Below are 13,946 nucleotides of genomic sequence, written 5' to 3' on the forward strand. Positions count from 1 at the left end.
TTTTTAATTTATTTTCTTTCTTTTTTTTTTAAAGATTTATTTATTTATTTGAAAGGCAGAGTTACACAGAGAAAGAAGGAGAGGCAGAGAGAAAGAGATATCCACTGGTTCACTCCCCAATTTGCTGCAATGGCCAGAGCTGAACAGATCCAAAGTCAGGAACCAGGAGCTTCTTCTGGGTCTCCCATGGGGGTGCAGGGCTCAAGGACTTGGGCCATCTTCTACTGCTTTCCCAGGCCACAGCAGAGAGCTGGATCAGAAGGGAGCAGAAGGGACTCGAACCAGTGCCTGTATGGAATGCTGGTGCTGCAGACAGAGGCTTTACCCACTACGCCACAGCATTGGCCCCTAATTTATTTTCGTTTTAACAGATCTTCTATCTGTTGGTTCATTCCCCAAATACTTAAAACAGCCAGGACTAAGCCAGGCTGAAGTCAGGGGCCTGAAACTGCATCCAGATCTCCCACATGGTGGCAGGGACTCAGTACTTGAGTGATCTGCTGCACCCCAGGGTGCACATTAGCAGGAAGCTGGATCAGAAGTGGAGCCAGGACTCAAATCAGGCCCTCTGATATGAGGGGGGGCATCCCAGTGAATGACTTAACCTCTGCTCCAGCGTTTATACTCTTCCTTGTGGATTTTCTGTATGTATGAACATACCACCTACAAATGACAGTTTTGTTTCTTCCCAATTCTAAGGCTATGGTATTTTTGTCTGATTCTGTTTAGCCAGGGAAAGTTTTCAATATTTTACCACTAGGTGTGATATTTGCTATAGGTTTTTGGTGGATACCTTCTTTCAAATGTTTTAGTTCCTAACAATTCCTAGTATGATAATAATTTTTTAAAATCACAAATGGATGTCAAGTTTTCTCAAATAGTCTTTATGCTTCTGCAAAGATGATCATATGGGGTTTCCTCTTTATTTTGTTAATGTGATTAAGTATTCATTGCTTGATTTTTCCAATGTTAAACCATACTGGAATTACAGGAATAAATCTAATCTGACTGTAATGTCTTATCCTTTTAACATACTAATGGGTTCTGTTTGCTAGTATTTTGCGTGAGATGTTTGCATCTAAGTAAATAGGACATAGGTTTGTAATTTTCCTATTCTGTGATAAGCTTGTCAGGTTGTGTTGTCTCATAAAATGAACTGGAATTGTTTCCTTTTATCCATTGTTCTGTAAGATTATGGTTGTTGCTTCCATAAATGTTTACAAAGATTCACTAGTATATTCAAGTCTAGAGTTTTTTATGAGAAAGTTTAAATTGTGTATCCAGGCCGGTGCTGCGGCTCACTAGGCTAATCCTCTGCCTTGCGGCGCCGGCACACCGGGTTCTAGTCCCGGTCGGGGCGCCGGATTCTGTCCTGGTTGCCCCTCTTCCAGGCCAGCTCTCTGCTGTGGCCAGGGAGTGCAGTGGAGGATGGCCCAAGTCCTTGGACCCTGCACCCCATGGGAGACCAGGATAAGTACCTGGCTCCTGCCATCAAATCAGCGCGGTGCGCCGGCCGCAGCGCACCAGCCGCGGTGGCCATTGGAGGGTGAACCAACAGCAAAAGGAAGACCTTTCTCTCTGTCTTTCTCTCTCTCGCTGTCCACTCTGCCTGTCAAAAAAAATAAATGAATAAAAAAAATTGTGTATCCAATTTCTTCAATAAATATAGGGCCACTCAGAATTTTCTATTATTTCTTGGGTCAATTTAGATAAGTTTTGTTTTCCTAAGAATGCATTTATTTCAACTAAATTTTCAAATGCATTGTAATAAAGTTATCCTTTATTACAATATAACAATATTCTCTTGTTATCTAAAATAAGTCTCATTTTGATTCCTGATAGTGGAAAATCTTGTGTGTGTGTGTTTTTTTAAGATTTATTTATTTATTTGAAAGGTACAGTTAGAGACAGACAGAGACAGAGAGAGGTCTTCCACCTGCTGGTTCACTCCCCATATGGCCACAATGGCTGGAGCTTGTCCAAAGCCAGGATCCAGGAGCTTCTTCTGGTCTCCCACGTGGGTGCAGGGGCCCAAGAACTTGAGCCATCCTCTGCTGCTCTCCCAGGCATATTCACAAGGAGCTGGATTGGAAGTAGAACAGCTGGGACTCGAACCAGTTACCCATATGGAACGTCTGTGCTGCAGGCAGCGGCTTTACCCATTATGCCACAGTGCCAGCCCCAAAACCTTAGGTTTACTGATTTTCAGAATTGTATATTTATTTTATATTTCATTAGTTTCTGCTGTTATCTTTACTATTTACTTTCTTCTATTTTCTTTGGGGATTATTTATTCTCCTTTTCTACTTTCTGAAACACATCCTTGTGGCTAGTGGCTACCACCATTGCACAGCGCAGACATAAAGCACCCACGGATAGCAGTCCTCATCACATCTTCGTTTAATTCACTAGTCTAGTCCCTGCTAATACTTGACAGATCCCAGAGGATGAGAGTTATCAACTGGAAACTCAAATGTCGCTTAAGCTGACAAGGTCTCAAATGTAAGATATGCAATCTTTTCCATCCCTGTCAGAAAGGAGAAGTTGGACCTCTGGACATATCACCACAAAAACACAAATGTAGGAGGCCAGAATGTGCCTCCCCAAAATACAGGTCTTTGGCAGAGTTTGTCCTGGAAACAGGAGTGACTCTGGAAAATGATGCTGTTGTAAAGGAACATTACCCTCTAAGGGAACTCTACACTGTTACGTCTCTGTATCAGGGAAGAGGGCTGCCCTGAAATACTTCTATGGTCTGATAGATTCAATCTGAGAGAGAAGACAGCCTTTAGTCACCATGCGGTTCCTCCCCTCATCCTCGCTAACTTGTGTGCTCACCCCTGCCCCCCAAAACTCCAAGTGCCTACTCCTTCCTGTACCTTAGGATGGTATGGAAGCTTCAGTCACCTGACCCTTGCTGCATTCTCCCATTGTGTGGGATCCCTGTGTTGTAAATGTGTAGCTAAAAATGAGCTTTCTCCTGTTAATCTGCCTTATGCCAATTTACTTTGTAGCCCAGCCACAGAACCTAGGAGTGTGGTTTTCCTCTCTCCTCCAGAGAGCAGAAACAGTTCATGGTGACTTGGAAAACACCACACAGTCTTGCTCCAGGGCTATGTTAACCCTCCTGCCCTTTGTCACAAAGTAACCTGAAGAAATCCAACCAGCTAGACATCTCTCAGAGCATCACCATATTGATCTGCTGTGTGGATAACAACGTGCAATCAGGACTGGTTGAGCAGGAAATATTAAGTCAAGATGGTAAGATACTTACCATCCAGAGGGTAGGTGGGTGTCAACCCTTTTTCAGCTTCCCTTTGAGGCTGGTGCTGCAGCATGGTGGCTGGAGCTGCCGCATGCACTGGCAGTGCTGGCGTCCAGGTGGGCACTGGTTTGGGGCCAGGCCAAAGCCAGGAGCCAGGAGCTTCACTCGAGTTTCCCACATGGGTGCAGGGGCCCAAGCACTTGGAGCATCCTTTGTTGTTTTCCCAGGCCATCAGCAGAGAGCTGGATTGGAAGTAGAGCAGCCAGGTCTAGAACAGGCGCCCATACAGGATACCAGAGTCACAGGTGGCAGTGGTTTTACCTGCTACACCATAGCACTGTCCCCTCCTACCCCACCCCCTTTTTAAAGATTTACTTATTTATTTGAAAGTCAGAGTTACAGAAAAGTAGAGGCAGAGGCAGAGAGAGAGAAATCGATCCTCAATCTGCTGGTTCACTCCCCAAATGGCCACAAAGGCAGGAGCTGGGCTGATCTGAAGCCAGGAGCCTGGAGCTTCCTCTGGGTCTCCCACATGGGTGCAGGGGCCCAAGGGCTTGGGCCATCTTCTACTGCTTTCCCAGGAACATTACCAGGGAGCTGGATCAGAAGTGGAGTAGCTGGGACTCGAACCAGTGTCCATATGCGGTGCCCATATGAGGCAGCTTTACCTGCTATGCCACAGTGCTGAACTCAAAATAGATAAATTTCAAGAACTGTTTTTTAAAAAGAGTTAAGAAAGGAAGGGATACTGGAAAACTGCAGACAGTGTTCCTAAATAAAGCTCCCCTTTTCCTTGTTCAAGCAGAGCAGCCACCTTTATCTACTGTCTGTACTGCAGATACTCAGCATGCTGTTTCTCCAAAGGCTGAGGACCAGAAACAGCTGAGCACATCTTGGGATCTAGTGGAGGTGGAGGGGAGTTGGAGACAATAGGAAGAGATACAGCTAGCATACGTTCTTCATTCAATGCTTTTTTATTTTTTTTAAGATTTTATTTCTTGGGCCGGCGCTGTGGCATAGCAGGTAAAGCTGCCGCATGCAGTGTCAGCATCCAATATGGGCACTGGTTTGAGGTCTGGCTGCTCCACTTCCGATCCAGCTCCCTGCTAAGGCCTGGGAAAGCAGAGGATGGCCCAAGTGCTTGGGCTCTAGCAGCCACGTGGAAAATCCTGCACATAACATGGAGATCCTGGCTCCTGGCTTTGGATTGGCCTAGCTCTAACCCTTGCGGCTATTTGGGGAGTGAACCAGCAGATGGAAGACTTTCTCTCTCTCTCTCTGCCTCTCAAATAAATAAACAAATCTAAAAAAAAATTTTTTTATTTCCTTTGAAAGGCAGAGAGAGAGGGAGAGATCTTCCATCTGCTTACTCCCCAAATGGCCACAATGGCTAGGGTAGGCCAGATGGAAGCTAGGAGCCAGGAGCTTCTTCTGGGTCTCCCATGAGGGTGCAGGGGCCCAGGGACTTGGGCCATCTTCCACTCCTTTCCCAGGCACATTATCAGGTAGCTGGATTGGAAGCAGAACAGTCAGGACTTAACTGGCTGTCCCATGGGCTAAATCCACAACACTGGCTCCCATTCAATGATACTTAAAGGCTGAGCAGGGGCAGCTCCTCCCTTGAAATCTGTCCTGACTGCTGCTGCAGGTGGCTTCTTGCTTTCAATAAACTTTGCTAAAAAAAAAAAAAAAAAAAAAAAAAAAAAAAGATTAAACACAACAAGGTACTTTAGAACCCCTACCCTTTTCTCATTAAATCCAAAGGATGTTATACGTTACAACTGTTTATAAACAACAACAAAAAAAGGAAGGTTTTCTCCTCCAGAATTAGGGCCCTGAACAGCCAAGAGTAAAGCTAAAAGGTAATACGATGAAAGCCCTTTAACCTGGGGGAAAGCAGGTGGGAGTGGAAAGCTTTAAGTGGTATTAATTCTGTTATCTGATGGGAGTTTTACTTCTGAGCAGTTGAAGCTACAGTCTCAGGAGGACTTAAGAAACCCTAGGTAAGAGGCAAGCACTTGGCTTAGCAGCCCAGCCCCGGATTGGCACACCCACATCCCACGCCAGACTCCTGCTAGTGTACACCAAGAGAAGCAGCAGACGTGGCTCAAGTACTTGGGTCCCTGCCACCCAAGTGGGAGGCCCTGATGGGCTTCCGGGCTTCTGCCTGGCCTAGCCCTGGCTGATGTGAGCATTTGGGGGGTGAACCAGTGGCTACAAGATCTTTTTCTCTCTCTCTCTCTCCCTTTCTTCCTCCCTGCCTTTCAGATACAATGAAAATAAAACAACAACTTGAGCCCCTCCTCGGGATCACTGCTGCAAGTTCCCAGTTTTCTAAAACAGGGACGTCACCGAGCTCACGGCATTTTTATGTTAAGTGACACATTCTGAGTTTGAGGAAATGCTTTGCGAGTGAAAGGGGATAGGGATGTGTATGTCAATGGCTTGGCTGTTGCTGTGACTGTCCCACCAGTGCTCCCGGGCCAGGGAGGAGCCCTCTAAGCCGCTGTCGGTGCCGAGCAGGGTTGAAGAATCTTCATCGTTTAGGGTGGGAGGCAACACTTTTCTTCATCAAGGCTTGAAGTTCTGGAGAAAACAGGCGCTGGGTGGCATCCAAATGCCAACTCGAGGGATCTGAAATGCATCGCCGCTGCCCGACTTGGGCAGCAGGGGGCGCTGGTCGGACCCGTCCCGGAACTCGGAGGGGTCGCTGAGCTGATGTGGGGGTCCCAGGAACCCATGCCACTCATGGACGCCGTCACCAGTGTCCACTGCTATCCTCCTGCGACCCAGCGTGGGCCGGGTCTCAGAAGGCGCTTGTGGTGGCCACCGTGTGCCCGGGCGGCCGCCTGGACGGCGCGGCCCCAGACTCCGCCGTGGAAGCCGCGGCAGCTGTTCTCCCAGGCGGCCGTGGGGGGCAGCAGAGGGGACTGCGACAGGTGCGGGAGCCCCTCCCGGGGCAGCAGTGGAGAGGCGGGCTCCGGGGTCTGTTCCCAGGCTGGATATCACCCCCGCCCCCGAGCCAAATCCCCGGGAGAGGCCCGGCCGGCGCCGGGGCTGGAGGAGGAAGCGGCCGGAGACAGTGCGATTTCACGCGGGCTCTGGGGCTCGGGTTCCCGGGCAGAATGGATGAGTTATACGGGGTTTTTGAGTCCCGGGGAAACTGAGGTGGCTTGAATAGGAGACCAACACAAAACAAACAAACAAGAAAAAAAAAAGCACCCTCCTACTCAAAAACACAGGGAGAAATAGCCACACTCAGACAGCAAGATCCCTCAAGTGACCCAACCGGCTAGGGGAGTTGAGTGATTTGGATAATGGGCGAGGCCAGCTTTCAGGGGGCCGGGCTTTGGAGCGGTTTCCCCACCCACATTCATTACCTTTCCCCTTATTCGAGGGTCTTTCGAATCTTGGCCTCCACTGAGCCCGGCTCCTGAGGAGAAGTTCGGGCCGGACCCCCAGCCTCGACCTGCTCCGCGGGGCGGTGGGGCGTGAGGCGCCTCGGGGCGCGCGGCGCCAGCCTCCCGCAACCCCGGCCGCAGCCCCGCGCGGGAGGGGGCGCGGCCGTGACTCACCCGGCTCCCGTGCTCCCCTCCCCTGCCATCCCGCCCAGGACTCGGGCTCCAGCGCCCGCCTCAGTCTGCAACCGCCGCCGCCGCCGCCGCCCGCTCGCCGGCGGCTCAGGTGGTTCTCGCTTCCATGTCCTAGTGCAGGGGCCCCCGGGCCGGACTCGGCTGGGCTCCCTTCACCCTCCGCTGGAGTCATGCGGGGAAGCCGGGCTCTGCAGGTGCTGGGTGTCCTGCTCAGCCTGGCCCGGGGCTCCGAGGTGGGCAACTCGCAGGCAGGTAAGCGGCGCCGCAGCGCCAGCCGGCTCGGGTCCTGGGAACCCCAACCGAGGGAGTGCGTGGTCCCTGAGGCGCGGGCAGGGTCTCTGGCGGTGCGGGGCCGGGGTGCTGACTCTGGGATCTGCTGGGATCCCCGGGGGAAAGAGGGCCCGCCGGGCTCGGGTTCTCGGCGTGATCCCGGCGGGAACGGCATTCCTGGAGCCCTGGCCCCATTCCCCAGGGCGTCGCGACCCCCTAATTGATCTTTGCTGGAGAAGATTGATGCCCAAACAGTAGTTCACACTTCTGAGGGGCGCTGCTGGGAGCGGGGCTGGGACCTCCGCTCTGCAGGCGTGTGGACATGGCTGGAGGTGGGGATCCCGGCAGGAGAGGCTCAGGTGCTCCCCAGCCCCCGGCCCCCACCGCGCCCCGGGTTTCAGCAACCCCCACCCCTAGTTTCGTTGTTTTGCCGACAGGGCGGAGCTACGCAAGGGTTGGAGGGGGTTGTTGTTCTCTGGTGTCGGAAAAACAGGAGAGGCACGTCCTCTTCCGTGAGTGTGCCAGCCCTGGGGACAACTGAGATTAACCAGAGGGCCAAGTCCAGGTGACCTCAGGGCAAGAGGCTCCACGAAGGCCGGCACCCGTCTGCCCTCAAAACAAAGCTGGTTGGTCCCCAGCTTGGCCAGCTGCTCTTTCTCAAGAGCCAGGTCAATGCAACTCTAATTTATTGAGCATCTAGTATACACAGAGCCCTGGGCCAGGAGCTGCAGGGACAAGCAGGTTCAGCCTTTCTGTCTGTCTTTTCTCTCTCCAACCGGAGGACCAAGAGGCTCTCCTACACCTGTGCAGCCTTTCCTAGGCCCAACTTCTGTCCATTCACCGGTTCTGTTATTGTCCAGCCCTGGCCCTGGGGCTCTGGACCGAGTTGGTTGTCATCCTTCCCTGCCCCCCCCATCCCAGCTTGGGATTTGGCAGGGCCAGGGCCCCTTCCCCAGGGTGGGAGTGGGAGAAACCACCTGTGCTTCCCCCACAGTTGCTGAGCCTAAATTTAGATCCTGAGATCTTGAGATGTGAACACTCCCAGCTGGTGGAGGGGGTGGTCTGGGAGTGGAGTGGGAGGGACCAGTGGAGCGACTGTGCCCCAGTCCCATCCAGACCCCAGGAACCCAAGAGTCTCAGATTCTGACGGCCCCTCCTGGAAGAGGCTGAAGGCAGGCATGGCTGGGTCTCTTTACCCTTTATCTGGATCCTGCAGCCTCTGGGCATCCGGCCCTGTCTCAGGCCTTCTATAGCCCCTTTGTCCAGGCTCTGATGGGGGTGGGGGATGTTGGAGGGGAGGCCTCTGGTTGAGGAGGGGCTGGAGATTCTTGCTCTGTCCCCCCCTCCCATGCTCACTACCAAAGGAAGGCTTGTCACACTGCTGCTCCCTAGGCCACTGGTCTCTGAGAACAGCAGAGATTTTTATGATTCCCTTCCCCCTGCCCTGCTCCCCCAGTGGCCCGGTTACTCCCAGAGGTGATGTTTATGCTCCTTTCCTGCCTAAGCCCTTTGCCCCCTATTTGTATAAAGCGGACTTTACCCTCAGGGTGGCAGGGAACTGAGGCTTCTCCTGCAGGCTTCCAAGCAGACAGAAAGTCCACACAAGCACTCCGGGGCAGGTGGGATAGATGAGGCCACTGAAATGCTTCCTGATAAGGAGTTCAAGGACAGATTTCTGGGCGAGGAGGGAGCTGTGTGTGTGTGTGTGTGCGCGCGCGTGTGTGCGTGTGGCACGTGTACGTGTATGTACACACACCACTTCCCTGTGCAGAAATCTTGGCCCCTCCCTTATCTGGGGAGAAGAATTGGCGCCTTTACTTGGAAGGGAGGTGTATCTTGCCAGAAAGGGGGTTGGCGTAGGGCTGTTCCAGAAATCCCAAAGCTTCCTAGGTTCTTCCATTTCAGCCTATGGACCCTGGAGTTTCCAAGCTCTTTTGGGAGCTGTTTGCCTCCCTGTTTCCTGGGACTAGACCACCCTTTCCCTTTCTGGGGAGTGCTGGGAGAAGCAGAGCCCTCTAAGAGACCAGACCAGGGTGGACTCAGCAGGGGTTGGGCCCTCCCCAGTACACTAGCCTTGTGGCCGCTCCTGCCTCCTACTGAGCTGCCACTGCCTCAGGGAAGGGTGGGTGGAACAGGTGGCAGGTACCCCCCTACTCCCCATGCCCCGGCCCCCCCAGACTCACACTGAGCCAGAGGAGAGAGACAGGTAGGGCTTCAGGGCCCAAGGTTTCCACAGCCATTGTCCTCCGTGTTACTGTTTCCCTCCAGGCTTCTCTGTATTTGATGAAAATACTCTTGGGCTGGCAAGGGGTGCTGAGGGAGCTGGAGTGTGAGGACTGGGAAGAGAAGCCAGGGTTCAGAGAGAGGAGGAGGAGGGCCACCAACTCCTTATCTTCCAGCCTTAAAGACAAAGCTCCCATTGACCCCCACTGCCACCACCAGTGCTCCCCACTCTAGTGAGGTCACTTGTCTGCCGAGGACAGGGTGTCTGGGGACAGGGTGGGGCAGCCCCCTCCTCCTGTAGAGAATTGCCTCATTGTGGGCTGGACTGTGGCCCTGGGCGCTGCCCCCACCCTCTGCCCCCATCCCACCCTCTGCAGACACAATAGGGGCTGTGTGCTCACCCCAAAGAGATATTTATTCCAGAGGCAGGATGGGGGTAGAGGAGTGAGGGCCCTAGTTGGGGGTGGGGGGAGAGGATAATCAAAGTTGTGGTCCTTTCCTAACTTCTCCTTTCTGAGAAGGGAAAAAAAAATCCCCTGTGTCTTCCCGCTCTGTTAACCCCTTAGTACCCTAAGGTCATACCTGAGAGGTGCCTGGTCACAAAAGGAGATCTTCCCACATTCCCCTTCAGAGTGGCAGGGGCATCTGGGGCACCCCCAGGCCTCCCTGTCTACCCCCAGCTGGGAGGGTAGAAGTCAGCTGCCCTCCAGTGCTGTTGAAAGTTGGGGGGAAGAGCAGGGCACCCCAGGGGGCGGCCTCCGGGCTGAACTTGGGTCCAGCCTGGCGCCACTCCCACCTCCGCTGCCGACAGTGTGTCCTGGGACTCTGAACGGGCTGAGCGTGACTGGCGATGCCGAGAACCAATACCAGACACTGCACAAGCTCTATGAGAAATGTGAGGTGGTGATGGGGAACCTGGAGATTGTGCTCACCGGACACAATGCTGATCTCTCCTTCCTGCAGGTGAGTGCCTGCTTCTGCCCCCCCCCCCCCGCCTCCTTTGCTTCTGCAGGACCACCCCCTGCTGGAGTTCAGTATGCCCAAGACACAGTAGTTCTGAAGATTTAAAACCTGTGCGTTTATGTGGACAGTGACTGGAACCTGGGATCTAGGGCCTGGGCGTTGATGCCAGGGACATCACAGGGGCCACCCATGAGAAGGGGGCAGGGCAGGTGGTGGGCACAGGGGGTGCAAGGTAAGGAGGACCAGGAGGCCCCCCGGGGAGATGGGGAAGAGACTCAGCCAGGATGTTCCTGGCATGAGGGACTCTGAGAAGAAAAGGGTAAGATGTAGAGTTTCTCAGTCACTTCTGCTGTCTTCACGCACAGCAGTGACACACTCATGTGACACAGTCCTTAGAAAAAATTAAGAGTTAATGATTCCTCAGTGTCTTTAAATGGGAGAAGAGGTAAAGATTATTATTTTTTGTATAAAGATTTATTTATTTGAAAGACAGTTGGGGCTGGCGCTGTGGCTTAGCAGGTTAAGCGAACTTCTGCAGAGCTGGCATCCCATATGGGTGCCAGTTCAAGTCCCAGCTGCTCCACTTCCAATCTAGCCCCCTGCTAATACACCTGGGAAAAGCAGTAGAGGATGGCCCAAGTGCTTGGGCCCCTGCACCCATGTGGGAGACCTGGGAGAAGCTTTTGGCTCCTGGCTTTGATGTAGCCCAACCCTGGCCATTGCAGCCATTTGGGGAGTGAGCCAGAGGATGCACGATCTTTCTCCTCACTCTCTGTAACTCTGATGTTCAAATGAATAAATACTTAAAAAAAAAAGAAATGGAAGACAGTGATGGGTAGAGAGGAGAAACAGGAAGAGAAGTACCTGCCATCCACTGGTTCACTCCCCAAATGGCCACGAGAGTCGGGTCTGGAGCAGGCTGAAGTCAGGTGCCCGGAACTCCATCCGGTCTCCCACATGAGTAGCAGGGGTCTAAGTACTTGGGTCATCCTCCGCTGTCTTTCTAGGTGCCTTAGCAGAGAAGCTGGGATTAGAACCAGCATTCCTATATGGAATGCTGGCATCAGAGGCAGCCACTAAACCCCCTGTGCCCCAAGGTCAGCCCTGGGATTGGGATTTTTTGGTTCTGCCATCCCTCTCATTGACGCGCTCTCCATCACAGTGGATCCGAGAAGTGACGGGCTACGTCCTCGTGGCCATGAACGAGTTCTCTACGCTACCCTTGCCCAACCTCCGAGTGGTGCGCGGGACTCAGGTGTACGATGGGAAGTTCGCCATCTTTGTCATGTTGAACTACAATACCAACTCCAGCCACGCGCTGCGCCAGCTCCGCTTCACTCAGCTCACCGGTCAGTTCTTGAGGAGTCCTCTGGCCTTGCCCCACAGCCAGCCTGCTGACAAGGACCTCCTGGAGGAGGACCCCTGCCTTCCCACTTTAGGTGCCCCTCTGGGGCACCCCGCAACCTTGGCCTCTGTGGTCTCAAGACCCCCTGGGGGAGGGCCTCACAGCATGGTGGGCTGGAGATGGAGCTGCACTGTTCCCTCCTTCCCCAGGAATCTTTGCTTCCTCTCACGTCTATAGGGTTAAATATCACCTAGTCCCAGTCAGTTGGAAAACACACACACACACACACACACACACAAACACGTAGGCCTCGGGAGAGGGGGTGTTGAGTCAGAGATGTTCTCTTGCCTCCTTTCCTTTCCCTTCCCCCACTTGCTAAACCGGATCTGGACAGGTGTCTGAGGAGGCAGGAGTTGCTTTTCCGCCTGACTCCTCCTTTTCTGAGGCGAGCCGCTTCCGTCGCTGAGATTTCGCTGGACATATCTGTCTGCCCGGTGCCCCCTGCCCCCCGCCTGCTCCAGAATGGCCTTTTGGATGGGAGCCGGGGGATGGTGGTGGAGAGGAGAGGATGCCACAGCAAGTAGCCCCTAACCCTGTCACTTCTCTTCCCTCCCTCAGAGATTCTGTCCGGGGGCGTTTATATCGAGAAGAATGACAAGCTTTGTCACATGGACACGATCGACTGGAGGGACATCGTGAGGGACCCAGGAGCTGAGATAGTGGTGAAGGACAATGGCCGGAGCTGTGAGTGGCCGGGGTTGAGCCCCCCACCCCCAGACAAACCAGAGAGACTCCCTTCCCTGCCTCCTGGCCTCCCTGCTGAGTAAACTCCTGGGGCTCCAGAGCCAAGGGCCACACAGGAGGGACTGGGTCCAGTCCCTGGAACCCAACCTAAGCAGCTGAGGAAAAGGGGCCCAGAGCTCTCCGTGTACAAAGCAGAGGGACCAAGTTTCTGGACTCCTTTCCTGCACACGCCCTACCTCCCCTGACCACGATCTGCTGCTCCCTGTTCATTCACACGCATGTATTTAGTTTGCCAAGGAGGAACCAGGTTCCTGGGTTGGGACTGGGGCTGAGGTTGGCATTGGCCCCAGCCCCTCCCCTTCAGCTGCCCAGTGGGTGGTGTGGAGGCGTGGCTCCACCCCTTGTTGACAGGTTCACTGGAGCCCAGCCCTGCTCTCCAAGGGCAGGGAGGGGACACTGCCCTGCCTCTTTGTTTCCCGGGCCGAGGTGCCTGTGTGCTGACATCATAGGCTGTTGATTCAAGCAAGCGTTTCTGAGCCCTGATGGCCTCTTCTGTCGCCTTCTTTCCCAATCAGGTCCCCCGTGTCACGAGGTCTGCAAGGGGAGATGCTGGGGTCCTGGACCAGAAGACTGCCAGACACGTGGGTTTGAACTTCCCTCGAAAACCCTCAAACCCACAGGCTTTCATGCCCCTGCCTACCCAAGCCCGTGTCAGCCCTGAGGCTGGGGATGGGCAACGCCGTAGAATTCAGTGCTTTCTCTCCTTCCACAGTGACCAAGACCATCTGTGCCCCTCAGTGTAACGGCCACTGCTTTGGGCCCGACCCCAACCAGTGCTGCCATGATGAGTGCGCCGGGGGCTGCTCAGGCCCTCAGGACACCGACTGCTTCGTACGTACACTTCCTGCTTCCCTGGGTTCTGCAGTGGTGGTGGGGGTGTGGGGAGGGGTCGGGGTACCTGGATAACTGGGGTTTTATGAGTCTCCCCTGTTCCCAGGCCTGCCGACACTTCAATGACAGCGGAGCCTGCGTACCCCGGTGTCCACAACCTCTCGTCTACAACAAGCTGACTTTCCAGCTAGAACCCAACCCCCATACCAAGTACCAGTACGGAGGGGTTTGTGTGGTCAGCTGTCCTCGTAAGTGCCTGAAGGGAAGGAACTAATAGTGGGTCCAGGGTTTTAGACTTGATTTGGGGAGGCAGACGGGTGAAGTTGGGTGATTAACAGGGAAGCCAGAAGGCAAAGGGCTGTGGTCATCTGATCATCCCCAGTGAGTGACCCCCATGTCCTGTCCCCTGTGGCTGCCAGCTAGGTGGTAAGAAATGCAAAGGACTTCCCCTCCCCTTTTTTAAAGATTTACTTATTTGAAAGTCAGAGTTACAGAGAGGAAGAGAGAGAGGGAGGGGAAGAGGGACAGAGAGAGAGAGAGATCCTCTACCTGCTAGTTCACTCCCCAAGTGACTGCAATGGCTTAGGGCTGGGCCAGGCCAAAGCCAGTAGCCAGGAACTCTTTCCGGGTATATGTGGGTGCCAGGGGCCAA

The 13,946-nt window shown here is 53.7% G+C and overlaps 1 protein-coding gene and 1 long non-coding RNA gene across 3 annotated transcripts in view; one reads left to right on the forward strand and one right to left on the reverse strand.

The window, feature by feature from the left end:
* On the reverse strand, positions 1 to 6,811 carry LOC108176652 (uncharacterized). Of its 2 annotated transcripts, none has more exons than XR_001793349.3 (3): positions 6,646 to 6,811; positions 3,275 to 3,507; positions 1 to 250 (listed from the first exon to the last, which is right to left on the reverse strand). It is a non-coding gene; the product is annotated as an uncharacterized lncRNA (long non-coding RNA). The 2 variants fall into 2 exon arrangements; XR_007914210.2 differs by having other exon boundaries at positions 3,275 to 3,533; positions 6,646 to 6,783.
* ERBB3 (erb-b2 receptor tyrosine kinase 3) overlaps positions 6,801 to 13,946 on the forward strand; it is a 24,077-nt gene continuing 16,931 nt past the window's right edge. Inside the window, exons 1-7 of the mRNA XM_051832768.2 lie at positions 6,801 to 7,110; positions 10,163 to 10,314; positions 11,477 to 11,663; positions 12,278 to 12,403; positions 12,979 to 13,044; positions 13,176 to 13,294; positions 13,401 to 13,542. Of these exons, the coding sequence (XP_051688728.1) occupies positions 7,029 to 7,110; positions 10,163 to 10,314; positions 11,477 to 11,663; positions 12,278 to 12,403; positions 12,979 to 13,044; positions 13,176 to 13,294; positions 13,401 to 13,542 (874 nt within the window). The 5' untranslated portion in view covers positions 6,801 to 7,028. The remainder of the gene's footprint in view (positions 7,111 to 10,162; positions 10,315 to 11,476; positions 11,664 to 12,277; positions 12,404 to 12,978; positions 13,045 to 13,175; positions 13,295 to 13,400; positions 13,543 to 13,946) is intronic.

Source organism: Oryctolagus cuniculus, chromosome 11, assembly GCF_964237555.1.
Source record: "Oryctolagus cuniculus chromosome 11, mOryCun1.1, whole genome shotgun sequence".
In the NCBI taxonomy this organism is placed as follows: domain Eukaryota; kingdom Metazoa; phylum Chordata; class Mammalia; order Lagomorpha; family Leporidae; genus Oryctolagus; species Oryctolagus cuniculus.